A 27,372-nucleotide genomic window follows, 5' to 3' on the forward strand; every position below is an offset into this window, starting at 1 on the left:
ATAGTTGTAATATTACTGAGGTCTGCTATTCTGTGTTTGTGTAATTTTGCGTCGTGATGAAAAGTATCGTTCATAACTCGTACCGAAAGTTATCATCCGGCACTTGCTCCATTATTCCCGTCCTCGGCTTCGCCTCGTACGTGAAAATAGCTCTCACATACTCGGCTTCGCCTCACACAAAAACTTCGCGCCGGAAAATGCCACTTTCGGTCCTAGTAATGGAATATACTATTTCATCACTCCGTAACGAAAGTAGCTATTTTCGATAACAGCTGACATCAATGAAAGTAGTTGTTTCCCAAGCTCTAATTTAGAGTGAGGGAAAATCTATCAGCTGATTTTCCCTCGCTCTAAATTTACTTTCCCTCGCTCTCAATTAGTTCTCCATTTATTCATTTCACTTACGGTTTAATTTAATGATATGAATCAGCTGTATGTATTCTTCAAAGTTGTTTTATTCTTTTATTTTGATGTTTGAAGTATTAGAGAAATATACGAAGGTTTCTTTTAGAATATTTTATTTTATTCTTATGCTTAAACAAATTGTTTGAGAAATAATATAGTTGTATTATTACTGAGGTCTGCTATTCTGTGTTTGTGTATTTTTGCGTCGTGATGAAAAGTATCGTTCATAACTCGTACCGAAAGTTATTATCCGGCACTTGCTCCATTATTCCCGTCCTCGGCTTCGCCTCGTACGTGAAAATAGCTCTCACGTACTCGGCTTCGCCTCGCACGTGAAATTGGGGTTCCCTGTGTTTGGCTTCGCCTCACACAAAAACTTGAGCGCACGCCGGAAAATGCCACTTTCGGTCCTAGTAATGAAATATACTATTTCTTAATCAGAAAAAAATAATTCAGACAGTTATAATTTTTCAAACTCTCAATTCAAAAGAAAAAAACCTATGAAACTTATCATTTAACGACCAAGGTACTGCAACATCATTTGAGCAAACTTATTAATTGAACCAACTTGTATAGTGTTGTCCTTTATATAAGTTAGCACCCAAAATGGTTTCCAATCAACTTCTAACCCAAACAAACAAAGTTATACACAAGAATTAAAGTATTAATCTATTTTAAAAGGTTCAGACTTCAAAGAGGTCTACTTGTTGTATCCAATGTTGATGGTTCCATAATTACTCTTGAAATGTTTTCTATACTTTACAAGCTCAATTTGAATGTTAAAAAAAAAGTTTGATGGTATGACCCAAGAATACTAGTATATAGTGTTTATGGATCATAAACATAAATAAATTTTGTTACTGGCCCGAAATTAACAAATTAATTAACATTGGCCGAACATTTTGTAACATTGATTAAACGGAACTGTGTAAACCATTACTGTACATTAATGTTATTAGTATAGGATTCGGGCCAGTTATGTCATTTGTTTATGTTTATGATAGTTTCTGTTCTAGTATTCGTGGGATGACCTAGTCTTTACAGACCAGCTGATTCATATTTACATTTTTAGACTCTACTTGATTGATCGATTACGGTACCTGGTAAGTTTTCTTTCCAGGAGCCACTAGTTCAAACTTGAAGTCAATCTTGTTGTTGGTAGCGACAGGACGAGCCTGGTAACCGGTAATGTCGACCACTGCTATCGGCTTGTTGTCTTTGTCCGTAGAGTACATGAACATCGACTGCTGCACTACTGCTGCCCAGTATTGCTTTGTATGGTCTACAAAGAGGAACTTTTCTCTGCGGCCCAAAACCCCACACTTGGACGCAGCGTAACGTAAAGCAGAAGCAGACAACGAGACTACCTCCGCTGATTCTTCACCTCGGGTAGAACTGGATGTAAAACTCGACGTGTCAGAATCTTTTTTCAAACTTATCAACGAGTTTCGTTCGGAATTTGAATTTGACGTTGGTCTACTAGGTAACGACGGTTTCTGCACCGGAGTGTTTGCTAACGGCGAAGAAGGATTTATATACATATTGTCTTCTTGGCTTTGGTTTTTAGTGAGGCAGTTCCTAGAATCTTCATCATTTGCGTAGGTGTTTTCTTCATTGGTTTTAGAGAGAATGTTGTAAAGGTTGTTTACATAACTTTTGTTGACTTGTGGTTGACTTTTGTAACTATCAAAAGAATTGTCAAATTCTTCGTAGCAATCACTAATCTGGGTTTGGAGTTTCTGGCAGGAGGTTTTTCCTGAAAAAAATTATACTTTATTGGTTTTGAGATAACACTGGTCCCATTGTACAATTGTATTACATTTCTCTTATTTGCAAACTTCACTATACAAAAGGTAACACTGTAAAGTAGAAGGCGTACAGAAACTTCAACTCTAGGACTGTGATAAACGTATTTCACTTTTGAGTGTATTGTTTTAGTTCTATAAACTAGCATTTATACTTTTGTTTACAGCACACTCATATTTTGTGAAAACCCATGAACATGTAATTTAATGAAGAAAATTATTTTGTGCAGAAGTAAAAACTTGTACTAATATAAAAACTTGTACTAATACACATATTGTATACAAATCTAATGTGCAAATAAACGATTTGATTTGATTTGATTTATAAAGTGTCTTGAAACGGATTACGTACTGCCCTACTTTAAAGTGTTCGAGACAGATTACTAACTATAATGATAACTTTTGTACAACATTGTAACTTGTTTGCTATGGTACTTAAACCAAAGTAGACATTCTTTCTTCGGAGGTTAAATTTGTAGCTATAGGGTAAAAATGAACACATAAGTTAATGAAGCTCTGGCAATCTTCTTATGTAAAACACTGTTTGATTTCTTATACCAAATTTTAAATCATGTAAAACTGAAAGGGAAACATATTGCAAACATTAGCATCTTGTATGTTACCATCAACTATCACGTAGTATGAAAAACACTAAAATGGTAATGACATTACCAACATTACCGTAATGTTAATGAGATGTCTCTAAAACATTCTCTTTGGGTACCCGTACAAATCTGGCTACCGCTGTTACATAAAGATGGGATGTCATCTGCAGTAGCCTATGCAAATAAATCAATGGCACTTCTAAAAGAAGTTTGAAAAGATATTTGCATTGTCAACTAAAAGTAGGAGGAATAAGCAGCAGTTAGACACTGTCTACCAAATAATTTCAAGTTATTCCCATCATTTACAGATCTGCTGTTTTAGATGATAGACCTGATGTTTTAGATAAATTTTCCACCAAAATTCATGGGTTTAAATGTTTATTTTTAGGGATAAACTTTTTATTTTGATTCTTAAAATACTTTGAACATGATTTTACAAAAGTATACTAATCATTTAAGTAATTTTTAATAATTACATTTTGTCTACTCTTCAAATTTTACGACAGTTACCGTTCATGTCAATGTAAGCTTGTGGAGGAGAGCCTTCTCGTATCATCAGTCGAGTTATCAGCTGTTGACGACACATCTCAGCATGTTCTGACAACTTCTCCTGCGCCAACGTCACTCTCAGGAATGAGCTCACTTCTGCAACAAAAACACTGGCTGGTGAAAGTGAACCAAAGATTTTTTCTGCAAATTTTGATAGGTTTAATGAAACTGAGAATCAGTTTAGGCATATTTAAAGCTGAATAAGAATGGAAGGATCTAAAAATGTATCGGATAAGTGTGTTCAGGTTTTATAGAAATACTAGCAGAGTACCCGTCCTTCGTACGGGGTTGGCGTATAAGTGCAGTTATACTTGCGTTTGCAATGAGAGTGGACATGGCTTAAGAAAATTTTGTTCTTTTAATTTACGGTATGCTATAGTACAGCACATCTTCCATAGCCATAATATTCTACCACTGCACCTAAATTATAGAAAAAAGTAAAGTTCTCATTTTCACAGCTTTTTGTTGCTAGTTGGTTCAAATTAGATGTTGTCATAAATGAAAACAAAATAATAGTGCTGCACCCTGTTTGTAAACCTTATAGCTTTTTAATGCTATTTAATATCATAGAACCATCTTGTGTAGTTGAAAAAGCTGAAAAAATTATTGAATTCATTTTAAATATGAATACTCATAGTCATAAGGTTAACATGGGAAACTCCAGAGCCACTGGGACGGAGCCCAAAAGGACTTTTGAGATAAGAATCACAGAACATGTTTTCTGTGTAAGAATGCGTCTATATGTTAATCGGGAATGTGAGCTACCATCACACCAAATTTCAGCCCAATCTGTCCAGTATTTTTCACGTTTACTTGTCACAAACATCCAGCCATCCAAACTTTATCACTTATAATATTAGAAGGAAGGATTCAACAATGTTTTCTTATGCTGATTAGTTTTTATGAATGTCATTTTAAGGTTTATAACTTTAGTATGTGCCATCTCAACTGGTTGAATATATTTAATCATAAAAATATGGTTGATCTTTTGGATTTAGGTGTGTCCGTGAATCAGTCAATAGTGCAAGGAACTGAGAAACCAAGACACTGATGTCTTCACTTCCAGCGGTTCCCCCTTAAAATGTATCAGTAAGGTAATTCTTGACTGTAATCACCCCTTGTCCAGGTTCTCAAAATACAAGCAAATGGGAGGAAGGTCAAGAGTGGTGGTCAACCCCTCTGTTATACAAAACAATTAAAAAAAATAAAATAAAATGACAAATAATTAGAGGTACATATGAAGTTTTGGGACTGCTTGGACGAATTCAAAGGGAATAAGAAATATAAGATTGTTTAATGAAACATTTAAGTCAACAATTGAATTAAAATAACTTTGGAAATAGCACCCAGTCCAGCCATTAGAGAGGCCGCTTCATTCAACCCTCTTTTAGAGGGTCGTAGATGCATAGATAAAATTAATGTTATGATTAAATATAATAAAACCTCTTGAGGGTGGTTTTTGACCCGACTTCAAATAGTCAATCGCTGTTGCCACAGAAAATTGTACGTACTATTTCACGATTGCGGATTGCACATGAGGCTTTAATAGCGTGAACCAGTTTTGTATTAACTACGTTATGCAACCAAGTTTGCAGTCTACACTCCGTTTACAGAGGAAATTACGGAATAACAGACATTACTTTTTGATAGCGAAGAGAAAACTGTTAATAGCAGAGAAGCAGACGACGTGCGCCAGAAAAGCAAGGCGGGAACGACGGTGACAGCTGGGACAAATCATGTGGTACATCAGCTGAGCGATCTGTACTTTCACTGCCATGTAGATCGCATCGACACTTACTTGCTGTCTGATTATCAAGTGTTCGGAAGAGAAATTGATACATAACCTTAAAAACATGAACTAGTTTCTATTCTAGTAGGTAGTCATATTTGATAAATCCCTTGAAATGAAAAACCCTGCTTGTGTACAATTATGTTTACTTGTTTTTGGAGAACGTTACCTAAATTAACGGTTGTAATTTCCTTATACAGTATTTTTAAACAACTAATTTTTCGTGAATGTCAAAAAGCCTGAAATAATATACTTCTCTAGAGTTTGTCATGAAATCTAACTATTGGCCTTTTCACGAGCTCTATTAAACGAAAGTATGTTTTATCTATGGTTTAACACTAGAGTACAAACCTGAGAAAGGGTTCTTTTAGTGGCTGCAGCATTCCTCATTTGGTGCATTGTTATTTTGTAGTGAACAGTAAATTTGCAGTAAATAGTAATTTTGACCACCTCAACGACTTAACAACATAAATGTGCGCGTCACTTTATACGGTTTTGATTGAATAGTTGAATACTAATGTATTACATACTAAACACGACTAAAAAAACAGAGTTACTCTACTAAAATACGTCTACAGAATTGTCCAAATCAATCTTTACAAAATTTCCCGCAATTGAGGTGTCTTACGAAGCAAACTATTTTGAACGCCGCCGAAGAGTGGATGGCTTCAAGCCAAAATCTTGGGGAAACACTCAGTTGGTGGTAACTAAAAATATGCATTTCATTGACAAATATTGAGCCCAGCAATGGCTCAAGGTAAATGGAGCCTAATATTTGAATGTTTACTGATTGTAAGGGCTTGTTTACAAACTTTACTTGTTTAAGTCGTTGAGTGATGTAGAGTAGACGATATTTCGGCCATTGGCGCAAGTTTCTTTGCGGCCAAATCCATTGTTGTACAGTAGTTGCCGTTAAACAAATTAATTTGTTTTGCATTATCTAATTCAAAAAGATTTACTATTTTTTCTATTTATTTTTCACACTCATTGTAGGAATAGTTGGTTGTCAACTAATCAATTTTGGACACTCCAAGTTTAACTCTTATTTTGTTGTAAAATTGAAAGTCTGTGCGTTTCATATTCGACTACCTTTTTGTGCCTATTAAATGTCTCATTTTATAATAGTAAAAGTAATCGTTTACAAATAATGGATTGTTAATATAATGTTTAAAAAGTTTTAAAACTGGTTGGACAACAACTAGTACACATTGAAACGCCTTTTACATACCGAACAGAATTAAGTTTTAAAACGACTTTAGCTCGACAATAAAGTAGTACATATATTTAAAGGATTAAGCCATATACAAACAACTTGAGGTTCTACAAAAGCCTAAGACATTTAAAGTGCACGATTATTCAACACTGCACCTCTAATTACATAACAATGACATCCAATAATTCAGAGTGCAGGACCGAGTGCCGTTTGCCTAAACACTTTGACGAGGGTCATTTTACAGACTGAGGTTTGGCGGTGCGAGTGCCAGCCAGGTATCAGTGACCGTTTCCACGGTGCGGCGGGTATGGGGGTGAAAACTGAAAAGATCGACCAGGGAGGGTATAAGCAATTTTTTTAGGCATAAAATGAAACTGTTTATAACCTAACTTGCTGAGTATGAAAATATTGAATGAAAGTTTACTAATCGAATCGATATTAATTTTCAATCGATATTAAGGCAGCCCAGTCAAGAAACTACCGTCCACTAATACCCTTCCAGAATCACTCTTACGCTCTGGGGAGTCAAACGTCACTCGGGCCTATCTGACGGTTTTGACCGTTTTATAACCCCCACGGCATAGAATAGGGAATAGGACGGCACTCGCTCCGTTTCCCCATAATTCAAGATGGTTATCAAACCCCTTAAAACCTGAGGTTGAAGAACCCAGTTGTGCAACTATAGGTTTTATAAGTTGTTGGTGGAATGCGCTGAGCAGGCGGAGGCGTTCTAAATGGCAACAGTTGGCCTAATTGACCTCAACATCTAGGCCTACCTTCAAACCTCTCACACTAGTGACTACAGTTAGAACAATAGGTGTGGGAATGCAACAAATTGTATCCCTTGAATACACTTCATAATTAATTAATTGCTTTTGCATAGATGTTTATTGATTGATTAATAATTATGTAAACTTTTACAAGTTAAATGTTAATTGGATGATTATTAATTATTATATCTTAGTTCTAATGATTCTTCTGGAACGTTTGTTATTTAGGTACAAACTATTTAAAAATACGATAGTTATTGTTGTTTGTAGAATTGGTTTAAAATATTGGTCATTCGGGCCGGATATTGATACCTACCAGACTTTTTGGTAAAATTGAATTATAAAAACTTTCTCATAACAGTTTTTAAAGCTACGTGCTCAATTTTTTAAATTTATTTTTTATCACTAGGCCTAATAGGCCTTCCTTTTAAATATTTCAAACTAAACCAACGTTAGTTGGTTGTAACACCTTGTATAAAGAGGAGAAATAAAAGGTGTTGAAAATTTGTGTTTATTCCTTAAAATATTAATTGGAATTCCTTACTTTATTCTTCTAAGATTATACAATTATTCTTTTATGGCTGAGTTCATACGATTAAGATTCCGGTTCGATTACGGAAATATTCACCAACACAACACACACTTCAACACAACTTAGTGTGTTGTGGTATTCTCAATGCACTACAACTAACAACAAATAATATCGAAAACCATTCAAATGTGACAACAACGCGTCTTTTACAAACTATTTGAGTGGATGGACTATTTGTCCTAACAAGCACAAGATAAGGCGACTGGGCGTTATCAAACATGCGTACACATTGTCAGTGTTTCCAAATAGTTAATTCAGAATAACGCTCGGGCTCAGTGGATGAAACATCATGATCAGATTTAAAGACGTCTTCAGATAGAAAAAAATAAGACCTCTCCTACTCAACAACACTATTAAGCAGCGTTGCCTCGGAAGTTGTGAGCGGAAGCGTAAGTGCAATTCCTTGAAACCCAAGTAAGTAACCGAGATCTGAAACTTATAAACCAGTCATGTAGTGAACGATTGCCATATACGACCTTTACTTGATGGGATAGCAAGATCCAAGCAATGGATACAGTATTCATTGATTCAGGTGAACGTCTATTTGACACCGACACCGACATTTGGGACTGGTGATTATGCAAATTATTAATCGTGAGATTTTAATTAATAGACACAAGGACAAAGATTCAAAATTTGTGCCACCATACGCTCAATATATGGAATACAAAGATCTGAACTACTATTGTAGTTAGTCCTGTCGCTCAACTGTACCGCCTACACACCCGACAGTGGGCAATTCACTAGCCGTCGTCTTCCTTCTTTACAAGATGATTAGTTGAAGCGATTCAAACTATCCCTACTTCAACGGCTGTCCCACCTAATCGGAGAAAAACGACATCTAAACAACAAAATCTATTGAGTTTAGGAAAGATGTGCTCACGGAAAGTTGCGCTGACGGAAAGATGCGTAAAAGGGGACCGAGAGAAGGGAGAGGAACTAAGCTATGTGAATAACTCAAACAGAAACATTCTCCTGTTCTAGTTTAAAGAGAGCTACAATAACCGGTTTCCAAACACAAACAGTAAACTCAAACATCTTAAATAAATAGAGTCAAGTTTTGATGGTTAATTTCCAAATTTCGATAAGTTCTATAATTAAATATTATTTCTATAAGAACTTAAGTACTTATCATTTCAGGTATTTTGTGGGAGCTGAAATGGGAGAACAATTATTTAGAGTCGATCTTAGAGCTTAGTCTCACTTCTTTTGCTCACCATCCGGCAAACACTCGTGAGCGCATCTTTTTGGACAAGATTAGTTTCTCTGTGACCTTACATCTAAAAACTGTTTAAGTAATATACCCGGCTTTAAAAGGTATAATCAAAATCAAATCCAAAACATTAAATATGTTCTATTCGTGGAGCAAATACGAAAGAAGAAAAAAATAGAAAACTTTGAATGCTTGGACCTTTTACGTTAAAATTAATTTTTCAAACATAAACTAACAGTAGTTACTATTGTAGGCTATATATTTTGGTTAACAAAATTGCATTTTGCACCAACTTAACCCACCCTGGGGTAAGTACATATGGCATGTACGAATGCATTGGTACGTTAAAATCAACGGTTAGAATATGCACGCGCAAAGATGATATTCAATGCTATTAGTATAGTTTTTTTGAACCTACACCTTACCTATACTTTAATATTCTTCCCAATACTTGAATTTCAACATATTACCTTGTGTCAAAAGACTTCACATATTTTCATACCCTGTAAACGATCAAGAGCCTCTCTGGTCAAATTAGACTAAAATATTGGTGTCCTTTTAAATTAGTTCGTTTTGGCCAAGTCCCAAAATGAAATAATGATGACGTCATCGCAGGGTGTGGCGTTGAGAGGGTGTCACGTCTAATTTTACCATCAAGTCACACAAGGGTCGTAAATCAAAGTTTCATCAAGACAAATTAGAGAAGTTGTGTGGGGTGTGGGGCGTGATGGCCAAGATGAATAAAGAGGGACAATAGAGGGGCAGGCGATGACTAAAGATGGGTTAATATGACTAAAGAGACCTCCGTGACCAATCATATTGTTGGCTATCATTTCGCCTCTGTGAAACACCATAGACTAAACATATTCCAATAATGATTCATCATCATTATTGATAAACTAGAATGGATAAAAACAATGTTAATGCGTGTGCGTTCATGTGAAGCTCAAGTTCTTATTCTGCCAATCATCCATGTATTTGATATGTGATAATAAAACTACGTGGTGCTCCAGAAACTGCCTTAACTATAGTTTCACCAAATCGAAAAAATTAAAAGATAGACCTCACAGTCGAACACTCTCTCCATCTCACTCTCTCTTGAAGAACTCTCTTCACTAAAAGTCAAACGATAACTACACCTTTACTATTGACTCGGAACATCAGGTTTAGGATCACCCTGTACAGTGGTTCTCATCACCAGTCAAGGTGAAACATGCTACCAATGGCCAATGACGTCATCTCTATAAAGTCACGTGGTTTGTCCCTGACCGCGTGTCTTCGCGACTATATTCTGCGCTCACCAGCACCGCCTACCTAATCATTCTTTTGTTCTGTTGACATTACGTGATTATGCAGTGATTGTTGAAATGTGATCCAACACCGCAAATAATGACAAATGATAAAAGATGTAATATTATCGATGGAAAGGGGGGTAACAGTTTTTCTGTGATATGCATAATCTGCTGGAAACATACATATTCGATTCAGATTCAATCCAATTCATACTGCATTCATTTGCTATACGAATATAGTGAACATACAGATACGATGTTGCCATGGCTATTTCAACACCCAGTCTCTTATTGGACCTGGTAATAACCTGTGTGATTGGTCGAAATTGATAGCCATTGGCCGATGTATTTTTTGTGTATGATTGTAGTAGATACAAGATGAAAAAATTTCATCTGAAATCAAGTCTAAAAACTTCGTTTGGATTTTTAATCTGTTTTCATACTTAATACAAACAATTATCCGACTCAAAGGACCAACTATTACGCTTTAATCGACGTTACACTAACAAACAAAATAAATACAGACTATAATGAAAGAGCGTGCCATAACTTATTAAATCGTGTGGCTTATTAAATCGAAAATCTGTACAAGACGTTTTTTACGTTCCATCTTCACGTCCTTGACCCTCAGGACAATAGACTCAAGCCCTGAACAGTTTTTACAAATTACCTCAAGCTGAGAATAGCTAGGGGAAACGGACAGAGGAGCGCAAGTCGTAAAACTGTCAACCCCTCGGCTGAAGAATTCGTCGGGGTAGGACCAAGGAGCGCAGAGGTGCTTGCGCTCCTTGGTCCTACCCGTGCAAGGAACTAATCCCCTACTTACGAGGGTTGAACAAGACAATGCTTGAGTCGACCCTGTGAGTAAATCCCATTAGTCGCGCCTCACTGACTACACCATTGATTCAGGGAATATTTTTCTAGTGCAACTTATTACCAAACTAATGTATCAACAAATTACCAGGCCGTACACTTTCACTTTCGAATTTAAATTGCAATATAAAAGCTGATCCTTCAGTTGAATGTTAAACCACATTTGGATTTTTTTTATTTTATAAAAATGGATTTTAAATAGGCTATTTTTTAATAATTGCGACTTGATTAAGGTAGGTGACTTTAGTCTTCATGGTGTGGATCTAAAATCAATGAATGGAAATTATTGTAAATTAGTAAGTTTATTCACTTTTAATAACTGCTTTAAACAAACATAATCTTTGAAAATAAAGGGGTATTGCACCGTTAGTTTTACCTTAGAAAAGGTGTCGAATCCTATTAAAATGTGCAAATTGCAATGGGACCCCTCGCTATGAAATATACTAATTTTTATGCAGGAATGGTTTGTAAAATCCTTAGCTAATTTAAATCCATGAATACAATTAAATGCGTTCAACGTGTACCCACCATTGATAAAAAAAAAACTGAATTTTACATCTTAGTTTTATAGATAAATTCAACAGACAGAAGCCATCTCTTCTTTATGATATGTAAAATGCGCATATCCATTGAAGTACTTTATTTTTCCATTGATTGATAAAAAGAAAAGGTAATACAAAACATACGTACCAATACAGTATATAGTTGATATACTTTGCAGTTTCTCAGACTCGAGAGCAAGGATCGGAGTCAGAATTTTACTATGTATATTGTATTTTTGTCAAAATGATGACTTTTTATGTGGACAATTTTGTACTATTTCGAATCCCATATATTTTTCCAAAAATACAGTACGGGCCATTCTCAATTCATTTCACATTTCTTAGGAGGTAAGCTTTACTTTTTAATGCCAACAGTGATAACATAATATTACAAAAACAAGATTTTACAAAGGAACAATTTTTTAAAGTTACTTAGCCAACACTTTATATGGTAGCATGAATCAAATTCCATATAATTTTAAAGTTACAGTATTGCAATTCCAAATCATCTTCCTAATTTAAACTGAATTTGTATTACTTTCTTTTAGTTTTCAAATTATCATCTATATTTGGCGTTTATGTTGTCACCATGTAAAACGTTTGTTAAATGACACAAATGATGTATAATATAACATTGTCATCACAATGTCTAAATAGCAACATGTCACAACGTCAAACAACATAATTCATTGTTACTAATGTTTGTATAGGCCTAAAAAATGTTTAAACTGTAGGCCTACGGTTTGATGTTTTTCAAAAATAGCTTTGTTCTCGCTGGATAAATACGTTTGATTATTTTGCCCTAAAATAATCAGTTAGCCTTATTTAGATGAAACAGTTATTGTTAATTTAAAGAAAAATCACAGTATATTACATTGTGGATGCTGACTAATGGTGCACTCTGATTAGGATTTATTTGCCCCAATGAAGTATTTTTACCCACGAATCTGTGATATTAGTTAGAAAATGTACCAATTGCACCGTTAACATTAACCGAGAATAGAACTTTCTTTAGGAATCTGCACCGGTAACGAATTTGTAAAATTGGTCACCTTATTAGATGTACAGCAAGAAATTAAAAAAAAACCCACGTCACTGATTGTAAGTTACTCATTACTTATTACCTCTTATTTGATTCTAGACTCAAAAGTTTATTTTTTTATAATAGATCATTTACTTAGTAACTGGTAACACTACTTGAATAAAGACAAGTTTTAATTTTTGTTAGAGTATGTGCCGGTTATTGTTATTTAAATTTAGCATTAAAATAGAGTAATTATGTTTATATTTATTGGTAATCCGGAGGCTATAAAATCTACTTAAACGATGCTTAAACCATTACTTTGGAAATAGCCAAGTAAATTCTGATTAAACAATTTTGTGCTTGTCTAAACAGTTGGGAATAATTATAGGATCTTGAGGAGTAAATGTTTTCATTAGATACACTTTTTTGTCGGCAATACAACAGTTAAAAAAGTAAACGAAACAAAATAATCGATTTTTTTCAGATATTTCTAACTATATACTTTCAGAAAACCCTAAGTAATTCTTATTCAAAAAGTATTTTTAAATTTAAACAAAGCCTATGTAAACAACACTACTTTTTGAAGTAAATTTAGCCCAGGCACATTGTCATTTGGCAAATATCACTTTCAGCAGTAGGCTCACCCACCTAATCCGGAAATGCACAACATAATATAATGTTGTTCTTAAGAATTAGTTTCAAGAATGGTATGCGTTGCTCCTAAATAGTACGAACGTCCGGTAATATTAAGTCATTCAATATCCTAACCTCTATCACGAGAGAAAATGTCAGGTGTTTCCACAGGACAGAGACGAAGGTTGAATCACGGGTCGATGATCAAAACAAATCACGTAGAATCATGCATGCTATAAGCAATTAATAGTCGTCATGCCTTCAAAGCTATTTCAAAATTGTATAAACTATACCTGCAAAACAAAATAATGTAAACATTTGATAGTTCTGAAACGCAGAGAGAAAGTTTAGCTGTCTCGAATAATCTAATATGATTTTAATTATAATAGAATAATGCAAATTTAGTTCCGTACTATTTAGTGATAAATATTTAATTTTTATTAAACTGCACTTAGAAAAATATGCAGTTTGTCTGCATTGAAAATGGGCTTATTAACGTAGGACAAAAACCAACTGTTTTTAAGATAACTACTTCGAATGCATAATACAGTATCTTGCATTGTCTCTGTTAACATATTTATAGTTTTAAAATTACTCCTTCTCCTTACATTTTCATTTTAAAGTAGTGTATTCAATGAGGCACGACTAATGGGATTTACTTGCAGGGTTGACCCAGCCATTGTCTCTTTTAATCCGTATAATTAGGGGATTAGTTCCTTGCATGGGTAGGACCGAGGCGCGCAATGTACCTCTGCGCTCCTTGGTCCTACCCCTACGGATTTTATTTATGACCTCCCATTAGAGCAAGTATTGTGCGCTCCTCGGTCCGCGAATCAATAGCTAGAGGGTCGCGGCATTATCACATAATTAAGACGTTATCCATTAGTGATAGGTGGGATTTGAGCCCGGGACCGAAGCTTAGCTCTCTGTCACTAGGGCATTCATTCCCTACAAGTATAACCTGTTAGAAAATAAATTACGGTTTAATTCATTCAAATAATCATACTTGCAAATAGGTTTTAGCTGGTATAAACACAGAAATCATTAAAACGACAAATTAATGAACAATTACAATTACAATCAAACTATGAAATAAACAGACAAGTAAGGTAGGCCTACATAGGAGATATTAAATGGGGGGTGTCTAGCAGTTGTACTAGTTACTGGTGTCTAGGGCAAACTACAACACCGACCCCCGCCCTCATGTACTACAAGGCTCACGGTGGAGGCAGAGGACTTTGTGCAATGTGCGATAGGAATTTTCGCACAGGGGTCACCGTTCGGAGTCATCCTTGCTCGTCACAAGTATATTTTCGGCACAACCACAGAGAAACAAGCAAACAAGGTCTGTAGCACTACTGTTAAGATAAGCTAACCTCACTACCCGATACATTTCAGAAATAGTGTTTTTAGACCGCTTCAGTGTTCTACATGTACCCGCTCTCTCTGGACGTTATCAACTACCGAAAGGCTTTCTCTGCGCGGCGTTGTTTGGTGTGGTCTAAACTCGACAGTCTAATGGCTACCGACACTGTCTTGCATTACAATGCGCCGTATAACATCTACATACCTCAGTTGCGTCATCACCGGAGACGTCGCATCTTAAACAGCTGACTCGTATATCTGCTGTGGGATGTCGAGGGAAAAAGATTAACCGTTTGGATCGCGGAAGTATGATTTGGAACTGCATTGGGATTTTTCTACGGATTGTGAAAGATGAATTGTGTTGAAGATATGCTACATTTAGTTCTTGAATGGAGAGGAAAGCGTAGATAGATTATAAGCGTAGAACGTATGGTTCTTAAGAAGGGAAGATTCATTGAAGTTGACAACAGGGCACTCGAATGTAACTGTATATGAAACACTCATCAAAGCCAGCTTCATGTTTTACAACGAGATAAGTCTAATTGCAGTTTACTAAATCAGTAGTAGAAGCACAGAGTAGTACGTTTTCTGTGGTAGAAGTTTGGAAGACGCCTTAAAGTTTGCATGTTTCGAAACAACAAGAGCTAAACCCGCGTTTTCACCGACATTTGTAACACAATACCTTGAAAATTATTTGTGTGTAAGCGCACTCTTAGGCAGTGACGGTTCTATAATGACGGTTTTTTTTATTAAATTTTTTTATTTATTTATTTTTTATTCATTTATTTAATTTTTTTTATAGTACCTTGCCAGGGGGCTACTGGGGGGTGTTCCACTACTCCAAGAAAAAAATGGGGTACAGGGGTAATTCGTCGTAAACTTTTGTATTTTAAATTTTTAACAAACATCCGTTACGTTTTTAGGACGAAATGTAACATTTATTTTCCAGGGTCCAATAAGGGGGGCTTTAGAAACTACAGCCCCTCCTTGGAACCTCCACTGGCCTTAGACAATACTTTGTATGATCCTCGTAGAAGTTACAATGTTCTCTTCTTTACAGAAGTCACTTTGTTATTTCACTGGAGCCACTTATCTAGAATGTTTTAATATCTCAAACTCGGACTGCAAACAAACTTTGAGCAGTTTTGATTGGGGACCGAGCATTTAAAATAAACACATAGACATTGGGCTGTTCCATGGACTATAGCTGTTCACCAATCTTAAGTACACAGAAAACGTAGATATCAAAGTTCATAGTTTAGGTTTGGAACACACTCTATACCAAAACGCCAATTTACTTCTGTATTCTGTATACACTACAAATTTATGTTAGTACAATTTTCATGTGGTGTTTTGAAGCAAAAACATAGGCTTTATGTAAAAGACTAGATTCATAGAACGTCACCACTCCAGGGTGTGTTTTGAAGGCGAAACGAGTGAAGGTGTAGAATAAATGAGATGACAGATTTGTTACTGAATTGGTTGTTAAGCCTTGGTCTTTGGTCATGATATGACTCTATGAGCCCCAATTTTTAAGGGTAGTTGAGTCCACTTACGAACCATCCAAACACTTCTGTATTTTCGGGATCCAACCGGAGATCTTATGATATTTTATACTTTTAGAACAATAGTTATGAGAGAATAAGTCTATTTGTAAGATCGAGTTGATGTTGATGTTAAAGTTCGTAGAGGAATAAATGGAGCACTATTACTATTTGTTGCCAAAGAAAGATAGGTCTTCAGGTAGTTGAGTATTTAACTTTAAATTCACTTCTCGTAAAATTTATGTATTCCTTTGCAAGTGTATTCTCACTTTACACACTAAACAATGTGCCTTACTACAAATAGGCTACCATTAAAATAACTACCAGCTGACAAGACCTTTTTTAAATTAAAAATGTTAAGTGTGCCAAGTCATAAAAACAATAACAAAAACTGCAACACCACAATGACGTCAGCGAAGATGCGCATGTCACCTACCGTCTAATTCCAACTAAAGCTCCATGCCTGGCACGGATAACCACAGAGCGGTGTGTTAGCGTCGGTGTGTTTATTGAATCAGCTGTTCACCTGTTGACTTGTTACATAACCTCACTCTTGTTCTTGCCGCCAGCCACTTTCTATTTCCTTCCGGAACTCGGTTGAGCGCAGCAATGTAAGTAGTGGTGAACCCAGAAAGATAAGTCACTTTAGGCGTTTTTTCCCATAAGAATAACATGGGGATCATTTTTTGGCCACCAAAACCAAAAATCCTGATCTTTGCCTAAATATCCCTATAAAATTGTTAAACCTTATTTCTTACTTATTCCCCATAAATATATTCGATATCAAGCTAAAAAAGCTATTTCTTATATTTATTTACCCTTACAAATGTAAATGTAGAGTAGATATAATATAGCAATATGACCCCACTTTAGGCACGTTTTCCCCATAACAATAACATGGTGAGCTTTTTTTGACCACTTTTTTAAAAATCCAGCTCTTGGCCAATACAAGCCTATATAAATGTTCAATACCATTGTACAACTCCATTACTATTTCAAATCCATATCTATTCACATGTATATTCTCAAAATCATGCGAGGTTTGCACGTGAACTCGGGCGCGCTCCCGGCTCATGGCATGGGTGTGCTTCCGGCCGTGTGCGCGCTCCCTTGGACATCCTTTGTGGAAATCCATGAGTTCTGGCTACTTGGGAATCCAAGCCATTTGACATACAATAAATCACCCTTCCTCCTAATTACCTTCTCTATCAAATACATGTCTTTATACTTGGTCTTTAACAACTCCTCTGTATAGAAGCCTCCTCTGATTATATTGCCATTTTCATCTTTCAAGATATAAGTCACAGGCTTTGTATTCTTTACTTCTGCTATTGTAAATAGCTCCCCTGTCCAATTCGGAGTATAACCTTTACTAAACACATGTTTATACTTGGAAATCCTTACGCTATCACCTACCTTATATCTTGGCTTCTTAACTTGTACTACTTTAGAAGTCAACCTCTCATGCACATATTTACTATTCTTAATGTTCACTTGGTTAGGTTTCATACCTATAGATCTATGCACCTTATTATTATATTTTCGAATTAACTTTGGAAGTAAATCCAACCATTTATAACTTCCCTGAGCACTAAATTCCCTATAAAGCCAATTCTTTAAAGTTCTCTGAAACCTCTCCACAATTGCAGCCTTAGTTGTAGAAAAAGTGTGATAGTGATTAATATTTAAGGTTTTCATTAGTTTGCTAAAATATTGATTAAAAAATTCTTTTCCATTGTCAGATTGAATGTTTTTAACCCCCTTTGGTAGAATGGTTTTAATGGCTTCTGTAACCACTAACCCTGTCTTATTCTTTAGTGGAGCAGCATAAGCTTTTTTAGAAAATGTATCTATTAAAGTTAAAATATATTTATTGCCAGAATTTTCTCTAGCATAGTTTTGCATATCAATTAAATCTATTTGTACGGTTTCGTTTATACCCAATACTTTAAAAGACCTTCTAATGAAATTCTTTCTTGCAGGCTTATGAAGTTCGTATGCAATTTCATTCATTTTTTATAACATCACTCTTTCCTTGTACTGTAAATATATTACCATTAGCCCCAATCAATAGATTATCTTCCATTCTTTTAAATACATAGTTTTCTGGTATATATGGTCTATTATCTATATACTTAAATCCGCTCAAAGATGTGGGGTCAGCAACTAATAAATCAGGATTGTATTCCATCAAATTAAATTTTCTTCCTCCATATACAAATTTTGATCCATCGTAATACATAGCTTGTGACATTAAACAAATATCATCTAAATATTCCCCCATTGGTAGATTTCTAATATATTGTTTTTTGGCATCCCAACATTTTTCTTTTTTATCAAAAGTTATAGTCTGTTCTTTTGTAACACAGTCAGTGTCATCAATGGCAGGTTTAACACGTACTAACCTTTTATTATTAAAATTCCAATAGCCTACTTCCATTTTTGGAACTTGTGAAACATTCACAGCATCTTTACTATCTGTACCTTCCATCAAATTGCTAAGTTTCTGTTTCTTAGCATTCCAAACACCATTCTCTGATTCTAAAAATTCATAATTATTATCGTCTTGTACAAATTTACCATCTTCTTTTCGTATTAAAGTCTGTTGTAAAGTGGGCACATCATTTAAACTTTCACCCTTTTCCACATTAGTAATTTTCCGTTTCTTAGCATTCCAAACACCATTCTCTGATTCTAAAAATTCATAATTATTATTGTCTTGTACAAATGTACCACCATCTGTTCGTATTAAAGTCTGTTGTAAAGTGGGCACATCATCTAAACTTTCACCCTTTTCCACATTAGTAATTTTCTGTTTTTTAGCATTCCAATTTTTATTCTTAGTTTCTAAAAACTCATATTTAGTTTTACCTTGTAAAAATACATCACCTTTTCTAGTTAATGTCTGCCCTAAAGTTGATACATCATCTACAAACTCTCCATCTTTAACATTACCAATTTTACGGTTTAAACAATTCCAACTATCATCTTGTAAATTTAAAGTAGGTTCACTACTAGCCCTGGGTTCTGCAGGCTTATTATATGGATTATATAAACGATAAAATTTATCTATAAACATATTTTTATTTAATAAATAATTCCACTTTCTCTCAATTCCTCAATAATGGAATCTATTTCATTATCCACTCCCGAGTTACCAGCTTGGCGACTTAGCCATAGAAGTCTTAACCTATCTACAAGCTCATTAGGATCATCCCAATAAATATAGTCTATTTTATTACCAGTCACTTGCCTCAAACCTTCACCAACAGATTTAAATAGAGGTTTAATTATATTAAGATATTTAGTATGTTTATTACTTGACATTGGTGCACCATCTTTGTAACTCTTTAAATGTCCATTGGTAGCTTCCAAAATCTCTTTATAATTTTGCAAATCAACCTGAGTATAATCCTCAGGTTCTTTTAAAGTTAACAATTGCCACAAACCTTTTGTCCCCTTGTAGGTTTTATTTGCAATTGTAACATCATCATTGGCAATATCAACTTCCTTATTTCCAATAAAAAATTTATTTGCTTCTCGTCTAATACCATATGTAGTGTCTGTCATACTACTTTTACTGAGGTAATTTCCTAAATAGTCTGATGCTAAAAGTCCAAAATCTAATTTCTGTGGGGTGGATTGCTGTAATGGTTGTAATGGTTGTAATCTTGGTATTATTGGTATTCTAGATGGAGTCATTGGGAGAATCTCCATTCGAGGCCTCTCTGTTTTACCAATAGATGCGATTTTTTTTAATTCTTGTAATGGCTCTATTAAAGGTTGGAATGTTTGAAACCTCTCTTCAGCCTCTAGAAACTTGCCACGTTTTAAAGCTCTATATTTCTCTCGTATTTGATTTGCAGAGTCAACCAATTCTTGTTGAATGTTTTTCATCTTTTATTTACATTTTATTTATCTCATTTGACAAAGGATTGTACTCAAACACTTTATCATGTATTATCAAACAATATGCAGATGTATTTGCTGGCACATTTTCTGCAGTTTCAATCTCTAATTTAATATCAACAATTCCTTCCTTCACTGTTTCGTTCTGTCTAGAACAGTCTATTACAATTAGTGGATATTTCTTCATAAACTCAGCCCTACTAATCATAGGATCTGGGATAGTATTATAGTAAGTCTCTCTAAACCTCATAAACATCTCATAAGCTTTAGAGACATCTCCATTTTCAAAGTCGAGATTTAAATCACTATAAGGATAATATTCAGAGTTTAGAAATACTTTGAGATTTTTTAACTTACAGTGATCAAATTCATCAGTTCTTTTTCGTGCACTATTATCCCTAGCTGTTTGGAAACCAAATATAATATACCTAGGCTTCTCCAAACTTGAAGATGTCTTTACTGACCATGTATGTCTTGTAGTATTGGGATATGATGGAAGTTCATGCAACTCTAAGCTTCTAAATGCAATTTGCAAATTTTTATTTTGCAGTAACATCTTTTGTAATTGTAACTTCTCCCCATCTGATGGTATTACATGTGGCATCACCCATTGAATTGAGTTAAGTGTAATTTTAGGAATCATATCAGCAGTACCACTGGCTGGAGCACTAGTGGTTGTTAATATACAATTCAAATCATTTTTGGATCTTTTTAACACCAATTCTTGTTTGACATTTACTAATACCTTATTAAAATCCTCAAATACACCCATTAACAGCTCTAATGGCAAACAAGTACTAAACTTGCCACCTTTATGGAACTCTTTTAAATTCGTGTCAGAATCAAATGCTACATTTGACAATTTAGTTGTTTTATTGTAAGAGCTCAATATTTTCATAAGACTAGAAATTCCTGGGTTTCTTACAATGTCTATTTCTTTACCTGCAACTTCATATCTAATTTCATCAAATAAGAATGCAAATGCATTATTTATAAAATGACCTTTATCATGATTTTCAATTTCTCCCTTAATATAGAGATAACTCCTACAAGGCAGAGTTAGTAAATCTTGATTATTAATACATATTCGAATTTCATCAGAATTATTTATTGCCAAAGTGTTGTGGGGAACATAGGAGTGATTTGTAATTTTAACCACACTATCGTCGAATTGGGATTTCCCTGTAACGTCTAGAAAATCTTCCATTTTTATTAATAGAAAATTTTAACTTTAGTCCTATTGATCGTAGGAACCTAGCATTTTGTACACTTATAGATAAATTCTTATAAATTCTCATATCTTTTTTATATGACAAGTAATTGTAGTTTCTTCTCCATTAAAGTCAATTGCCTTGTCATGCTGATCGGCAAATGTAATACTGACAACATCTAAACTTCTCTTATTTACAGGAAAATATATAATATTTCTTGGAACTTCAATAATTTTGTAGCCAGGAGGAGCTTCTGGATAAAAGCTATGTATGGTGTGTGATTTGTTTCCGTTTAAATAGGACCCGTTTGCAATATTACATTTTACTCTAATCACATTTACATTATTAATGTTTATTTTATTTGTAGATTCAAACTGAACACCAGGAGTAGAAACACCTTTAAATCCCAATAAAACAGACCCTAAACATGGTTTTGTAAAATCAAACACGTGGCTAGAAAGTAATGTCGCTTTCATAGTTTTATTATTAGCTGTAAGGAAAAAGTCTGGGATTTGCTTTTGAATTTCCTTTGCAAGCTCAACCACCTCATATGTTCCTTCAGAAATTTCTATTGTAACTGGAGCTTTGTGGTCATAATAGAAAACATCATCACCTTCTTCAATGGTTAATTTGTTGCCTTTAAGTTGATTTAATTTTGGAATAAGCCCTTTGAATAAAAGTTTGACTTTAGTATTAATTAATGCTTCTCCATTCTTATGTATTATAACTTTAAGTTTACCATCTAATAACTGGTTTAAATCATCAACTAAGATCTCTCCCTTTGGTAATGTTTTTTTCTCTACTTTGTAATATGTTAAAGTATTAAGTGGTTTTTTTACATTAAATATAGAATTATAACTTTGAAAATCAACTAATCCAATTACATAATCATCATTTAATTCTATGGGAGGAAAGAACACTGACTTTAGCTCTGGCTCTGTACCCGAAAATGTTATAGTAAATGAATCCATTTTTATAAACAAAAATTTTTTATGAATGATAAACATAAAATTCCACAAATAGAACTATTTAAATCTTGTATTTGATCGGTTGTATAGAATATTTTATGTCCCTCAAAATATTTAATTACTTCTTTTGGAGGTTGGATTCCAAATGGGTCAAAATAAATTACAATATCTTTATTTTTACGATATGCTGTCCAATGTGTGCCAGATGAACTGTCTAAATTAACTATTCCACACTCTTTTACTTTTGGTGTTAGATTTTTTAGCTCGTTTTTTAGGTACACCCCCCGGAAGTGAGGCACGTCTTTTGCGGCCTCTAACAGCTGGTAGTTGTCCATCTTTTTTATTAAATTTTAATCCCATTCCCATTTTTGCTTTTGCCTTCATCAAATTTGTCACCGCATAAGCTGCAGCTCTTTCAGCAAGATTTGCGTCATTTGCCGTTACTCTAGTCCAAGCTAAGTCTGCTAATCTCATGTCTGCTTTGTTCCGAGCAGCGGTATCGGGATTATTCATGTAGAATATGTCATGCTCTTTACAATAAGAGTCTAGCTTATTTTTTGGAGGTACATTTTTGGCTAAATTTTGACGTATATTCGTTCCAGGTCCACAGTACCGATATGATGGTATGTGAAGTGGAAATGGAAGATTATTTATAAGAGTATTCAATAACCCTCGACCCCTGTAAGGCTTTAAGAATAAACCTTTGCCCTTTTTACATGTTTTCTTATTATTTTTCACCATTTTTATTATATAAAAAATGTCTTTTATTCAACAAAAACATAAATTTAAAATAGTACATACTAAGGAAAATATACCAAAGAAGTTGGGTCTATTTCCTACCAATATTCGATGTGTTATTTGTGGTCCAAGTGGAAGTGGGAAGACGGTTGTAATTTACAATTTAATTGTGAAAAAGGAAGGATTAAAATTTACAAACTTATATTTAATATCTAAATCTTTAGAACAAGAAAAATATAAAAAAATAATTGAAATATTTAGTTTGTGTGATGAAGTGAAATTACACACGTTTACTGACTGTGAAATCACACCAAATGATGTAAAATCACAGTCAGTTGTTGTATTTGATGACATAAATAGTCAAAATATTACACAATTTTTTTCAATGGGTCGACATAAAAATATTAACTGTTTTTACTTGTGTCAATCTTACAGCAAAGTACATAAACATTTACGTGATAATGTAAATTTCCTAATATTATTTAAACAAGATGATTTAAATTTAAAACATGTATATAACAATCATGTTGGTAATGATTTTTCATTTAACCAATTTAGAAATCTCTGTCATCAATGTTGGGATAAAACTAAATATGGCTTTTTTGTAATAGACAAAGAAAGGTTAAAGAATAATGGCAAATATAGATTTATGTTTGATCAATTTTATCAAGAGGATGGTAAGGGTAAATAAATGAAAGACTGGAGTTTTTTTAACATTTGTATTTATTTTGCATCTACATACATTTGAACATAACTATGTTTGATCAATTTTACAATGACCAAGCGCAAGAGTATTGATGTCATCTTCCAGAATAAACCTCTTGTCATCGTCAAAGGATAGTACTTTCTTGTTCATGGTCAAGGTTTGAAGGTGATGATTAGTAGATTTAATTCTTGTCACATTCTCATAGTAATCTTGCCCAGTTGCAAGACAGTTCAAATAATGTTGATGTCTAAGGAGATGTTTAACTGTAGCACCATCAGCTCCTTTAGCTTTCTTCACCTCTAAAGCTTGCTTGTCTTCTTCATATAACCATTTTAGAGGAATATAAGAATATAACTTTGGTCTTAAACCACAATATTCATACATAATATTACCATCTAATTCGTCTTTAAACTTGCCAGTGACTTTTTTATTTTTATCAGAGTATAAGAAATGGTCTTTACTATATCCAGAGGTATCAAAATAGTGCAAGTCACATTCTATTTCCTTGTAAAAGTCCTCTGTAACTATAGAATACATTAATGAATCTGTATCAGTCATTAGAAATCTTTTATTCTTAAATTTTGACATATAATTATAGTGGAAATCATACATTATTACTTTACTAATATCCAAAATGGTCATTCCCAAATATATTGGTTTATTAAACTTTACAAATAATTTATTTAAATGTATAGCATGTAAATTGTTATCGAACTTTTTGCTACAGTCAAACCTTGGATTAGTGACATATTGTGTTAATAGTGACTCATCCTTGAGATAAATGTCACGAAACTTTCGTTGATTCATAATTGTTCGACCAAAGAGACTATTATTTAACAATTTGTAAAAGTCTTTTTCAAAATCATTTTTAGCCCATTTTCGTTTTTCAATATTAAAATTAATATAGGGTGCAAGCCATTTAGACTGTCTAAATTTTAAAATTCTTTGGTATTTTGTAACAATCAAACCTAATTCCTCATATTTTTGTAATGCTTTGTAATGTAAAATATATTTAGTTTTGTCATTTAAATTTGGTATTAATTTGCCATTCATTTTCTCTGGTGCTAATGGATAGTCATTATGTAAATCATGTAAGCTTTTATCATATTTTAAATCAACTTCTAAAATGTATCCAAACTCATCATTTTGATTGTATTTGTAGTCTATCTCATTAGTCCAACGAAATCCATCCACAGGCAGTGGCTCGCACATTGCTGTAGAGTATAGTGAGTTACAGTCTAAATATATTAAATACACACTCTCTTGATTGGGGTCATAATGTTTGCCCATATATCTATTATTGGCTTTAGCATAACGTGTGGAAATCATACTGACTCCTCCTCTGATTGCACTTTCTATGAACAAATGCATGTCAATATCTTGAAATAATTGTAATTTTATACCAGTCATTCTAAGACAGGCCTCCCATGTTAATCCAGGAAGTGAATACATATGTACGGGGTCCAGTTTGTAATCCTTTAAACACAGGTCTCTAAATGTCTCAAACACATCAGCCAGTAGCAATACATCTGTTTTAAGATATAAATCATGATATTCTTGTAAATTATTTATATTAAAATGGGTCCAGACATTTTTAGCATGTTCGTATTCGTTGGAAGAGATATGTTCTTTAGTTAGAGTGCTATAGAATGATTCAATTGGGGGTAGAGACTCTGCAAACTTATCTGGTCCCGTCATGTATTCATAGGGAAATACGCCTTTACGTTGTAGTAGTGGATTGTCTATGAATCTAAATGCATTTAAATTGGAAGCTAATTTGTATAATGGAAGGGACAGAAAGTTATAGGAATCTAAAAATACTAAATCATCAACTGAGAATGAAATGTACTTTTCCATATCCTTGGCTATGCAATTTAATTTACGATCATTAAACTTTCCCAAGTGTTGCATTATTAAATGACCATCATAATTTTTTAAGTTATGGAAGAATACTGGGATTTTCTTTGTTACTTTATAGTTTAAATTACAATCATTGTGGGCAGCTCCACGGTATTGACCAGATGAATGACAATGATCTCTCACCCTATCAAAATATAAGGGCTTTTCACAAATGTGACAATGCGTTGAGTTTTGGAAAGATACCTCTTGCTCAGGAGTCATTACTAGGGGAATATATATCGCCATTTGACGTTTAATGAAGTCATAAGTTTTAAATAACCTTTTGAAAAACACATCCATAACATTTGCACCACTATATAACTCTTCAGAAATAATCTTAGAATCTCTCACTAAGACAAATGCAAATCCAGATGGAGTATGGTTGTTAGAGTTTATAAAGCATTCAAAATCTGCATAAATCACAAATGGAGCTTTAAGTTGATATTTATAATTTTTAAATTTTAATGTATCTTGTTTAGACATTTCCACTCGTTGAGCATCAAAATTTTTACAATATGTTATGTGACGTTCTAATATATCATTAGTGTAAAAATGTTGCAAACACAACTTACAAAAATACTTCTTATTGTTATCTTTTGTAGATCTCAACATTAACCTATCAAAATCACGAATTAAACAGTAATGTGATTTACGACCTTCTTGTAATAATAATAAATCTACATGAATATTACTATTCAGTTTAGTTGTTCTTAGTGGATGTATTAATTTCTGGTCTTCAACTCCAAATACATTGACACTTATATTATTCTGTGTTTCAAATTTTTCTATATCAGATATTTTTACGGGATATTTTATATTTGTCATATTTAACTGCCCTATGTAGGGTGCATAGCTAGAGACCCTTTCAGCATTTTCATTGATACAATTCCTTGGATGTAAAGCTGCTAAAATTGACCATAGGAAGCATTTATTATCAGCATTTTTAATATTTAAAACTGCATGTTTTGATTGAATACTTTTTGGTGTAGGGATATATGACTTTGGAGTTAGGGGCTTATACTTGTAAATATGCAACTGCCAATACTTAGTGTGGTCATAAATCCATCCACTGCCTTGGGCTTGATATTTGTGTATAGAAGCATCAATCTTTAAAAGTGAATTTTCAATTTGAGGTTTTAAATCTCTCTTCTCAATAGTTAAGGTAGTAAGGCTTCTAAAATCCGCAATACATTCTTTCTCATTAACTAATTTTCCATTTTGATCCATTGAATATTTCATAAATTTAATTCTCCTAACTAAAGTCCATTTTATCGGAAGAGGACAAGACTTCAGTGTATTTTCAAGGTCAGCTCTAATCGATTCACCGACAAATTTAATCATTGTATATGGACATTTGATGCAAGAATTGGCATGTCTTTTAAAATGTCCAACAACATTCGTTTTACAGAAATTACAAGTCTTGTGATTTTGTAATATATGTGATTTTAAAGCCACATTATTATCACAGATTAAATTGCAAACTTTGCACAGTTTTACCTTCATTTGATGAATTACCTTGTAGTGGCGAATCAGGTTACTTTTGGTGGAGAGCGACACGGAGCAGTGTTGACAGGTGGGCCTCATGGTCCAGAATGAAATATCACCCGAATGTCACTTCTATTTATAGACTTTTCAAAATTTCAAAATTTTTTAACCAGAAATTGTGAAATTTTCAAAATTTTTAGCTAGAAATTAAAAAAAATTAAACAATTTAACTAGAAATTACT

At 33.8% G+C, this 27,372-nt stretch overlaps 1 protein-coding gene across 1 annotated transcript in view; it reads right to left on the reverse strand.

The window, feature by feature from the left end:
- LOC128989635 (uncharacterized) overlaps positions 1-27,372 on the reverse strand; it is a 50,781-nt gene that overhangs the window by 6,276 nt on the left and 17,133 nt on the right. The window contains exons 2-3 of the mRNA XM_054411588.1: positions 3,326-3,460; positions 1,506-2,161 (exon numbers count right to left, since the gene is read on the reverse strand). Coding sequence (XP_054267563.1) covers positions 1,506-2,161; positions 3,326-3,460 — 791 coding nt within the window. The remainder of the gene's footprint in view (positions 1-1,505; positions 2,162-3,325; positions 3,461-27,372) is intronic.

This window comes from Macrosteles quadrilineatus, unplaced genomic scaffold, assembly GCF_028750875.1.
Source record: "Macrosteles quadrilineatus isolate MER2022 unplaced genomic scaffold, UCM_ALF_1.0 Scaffold_1__1_contigs__length_201487025, whole genome shotgun sequence".
NCBI lineage: Eukaryota > Metazoa > Arthropoda > Insecta > Hemiptera > Cicadellidae > Macrosteles > Macrosteles quadrilineatus.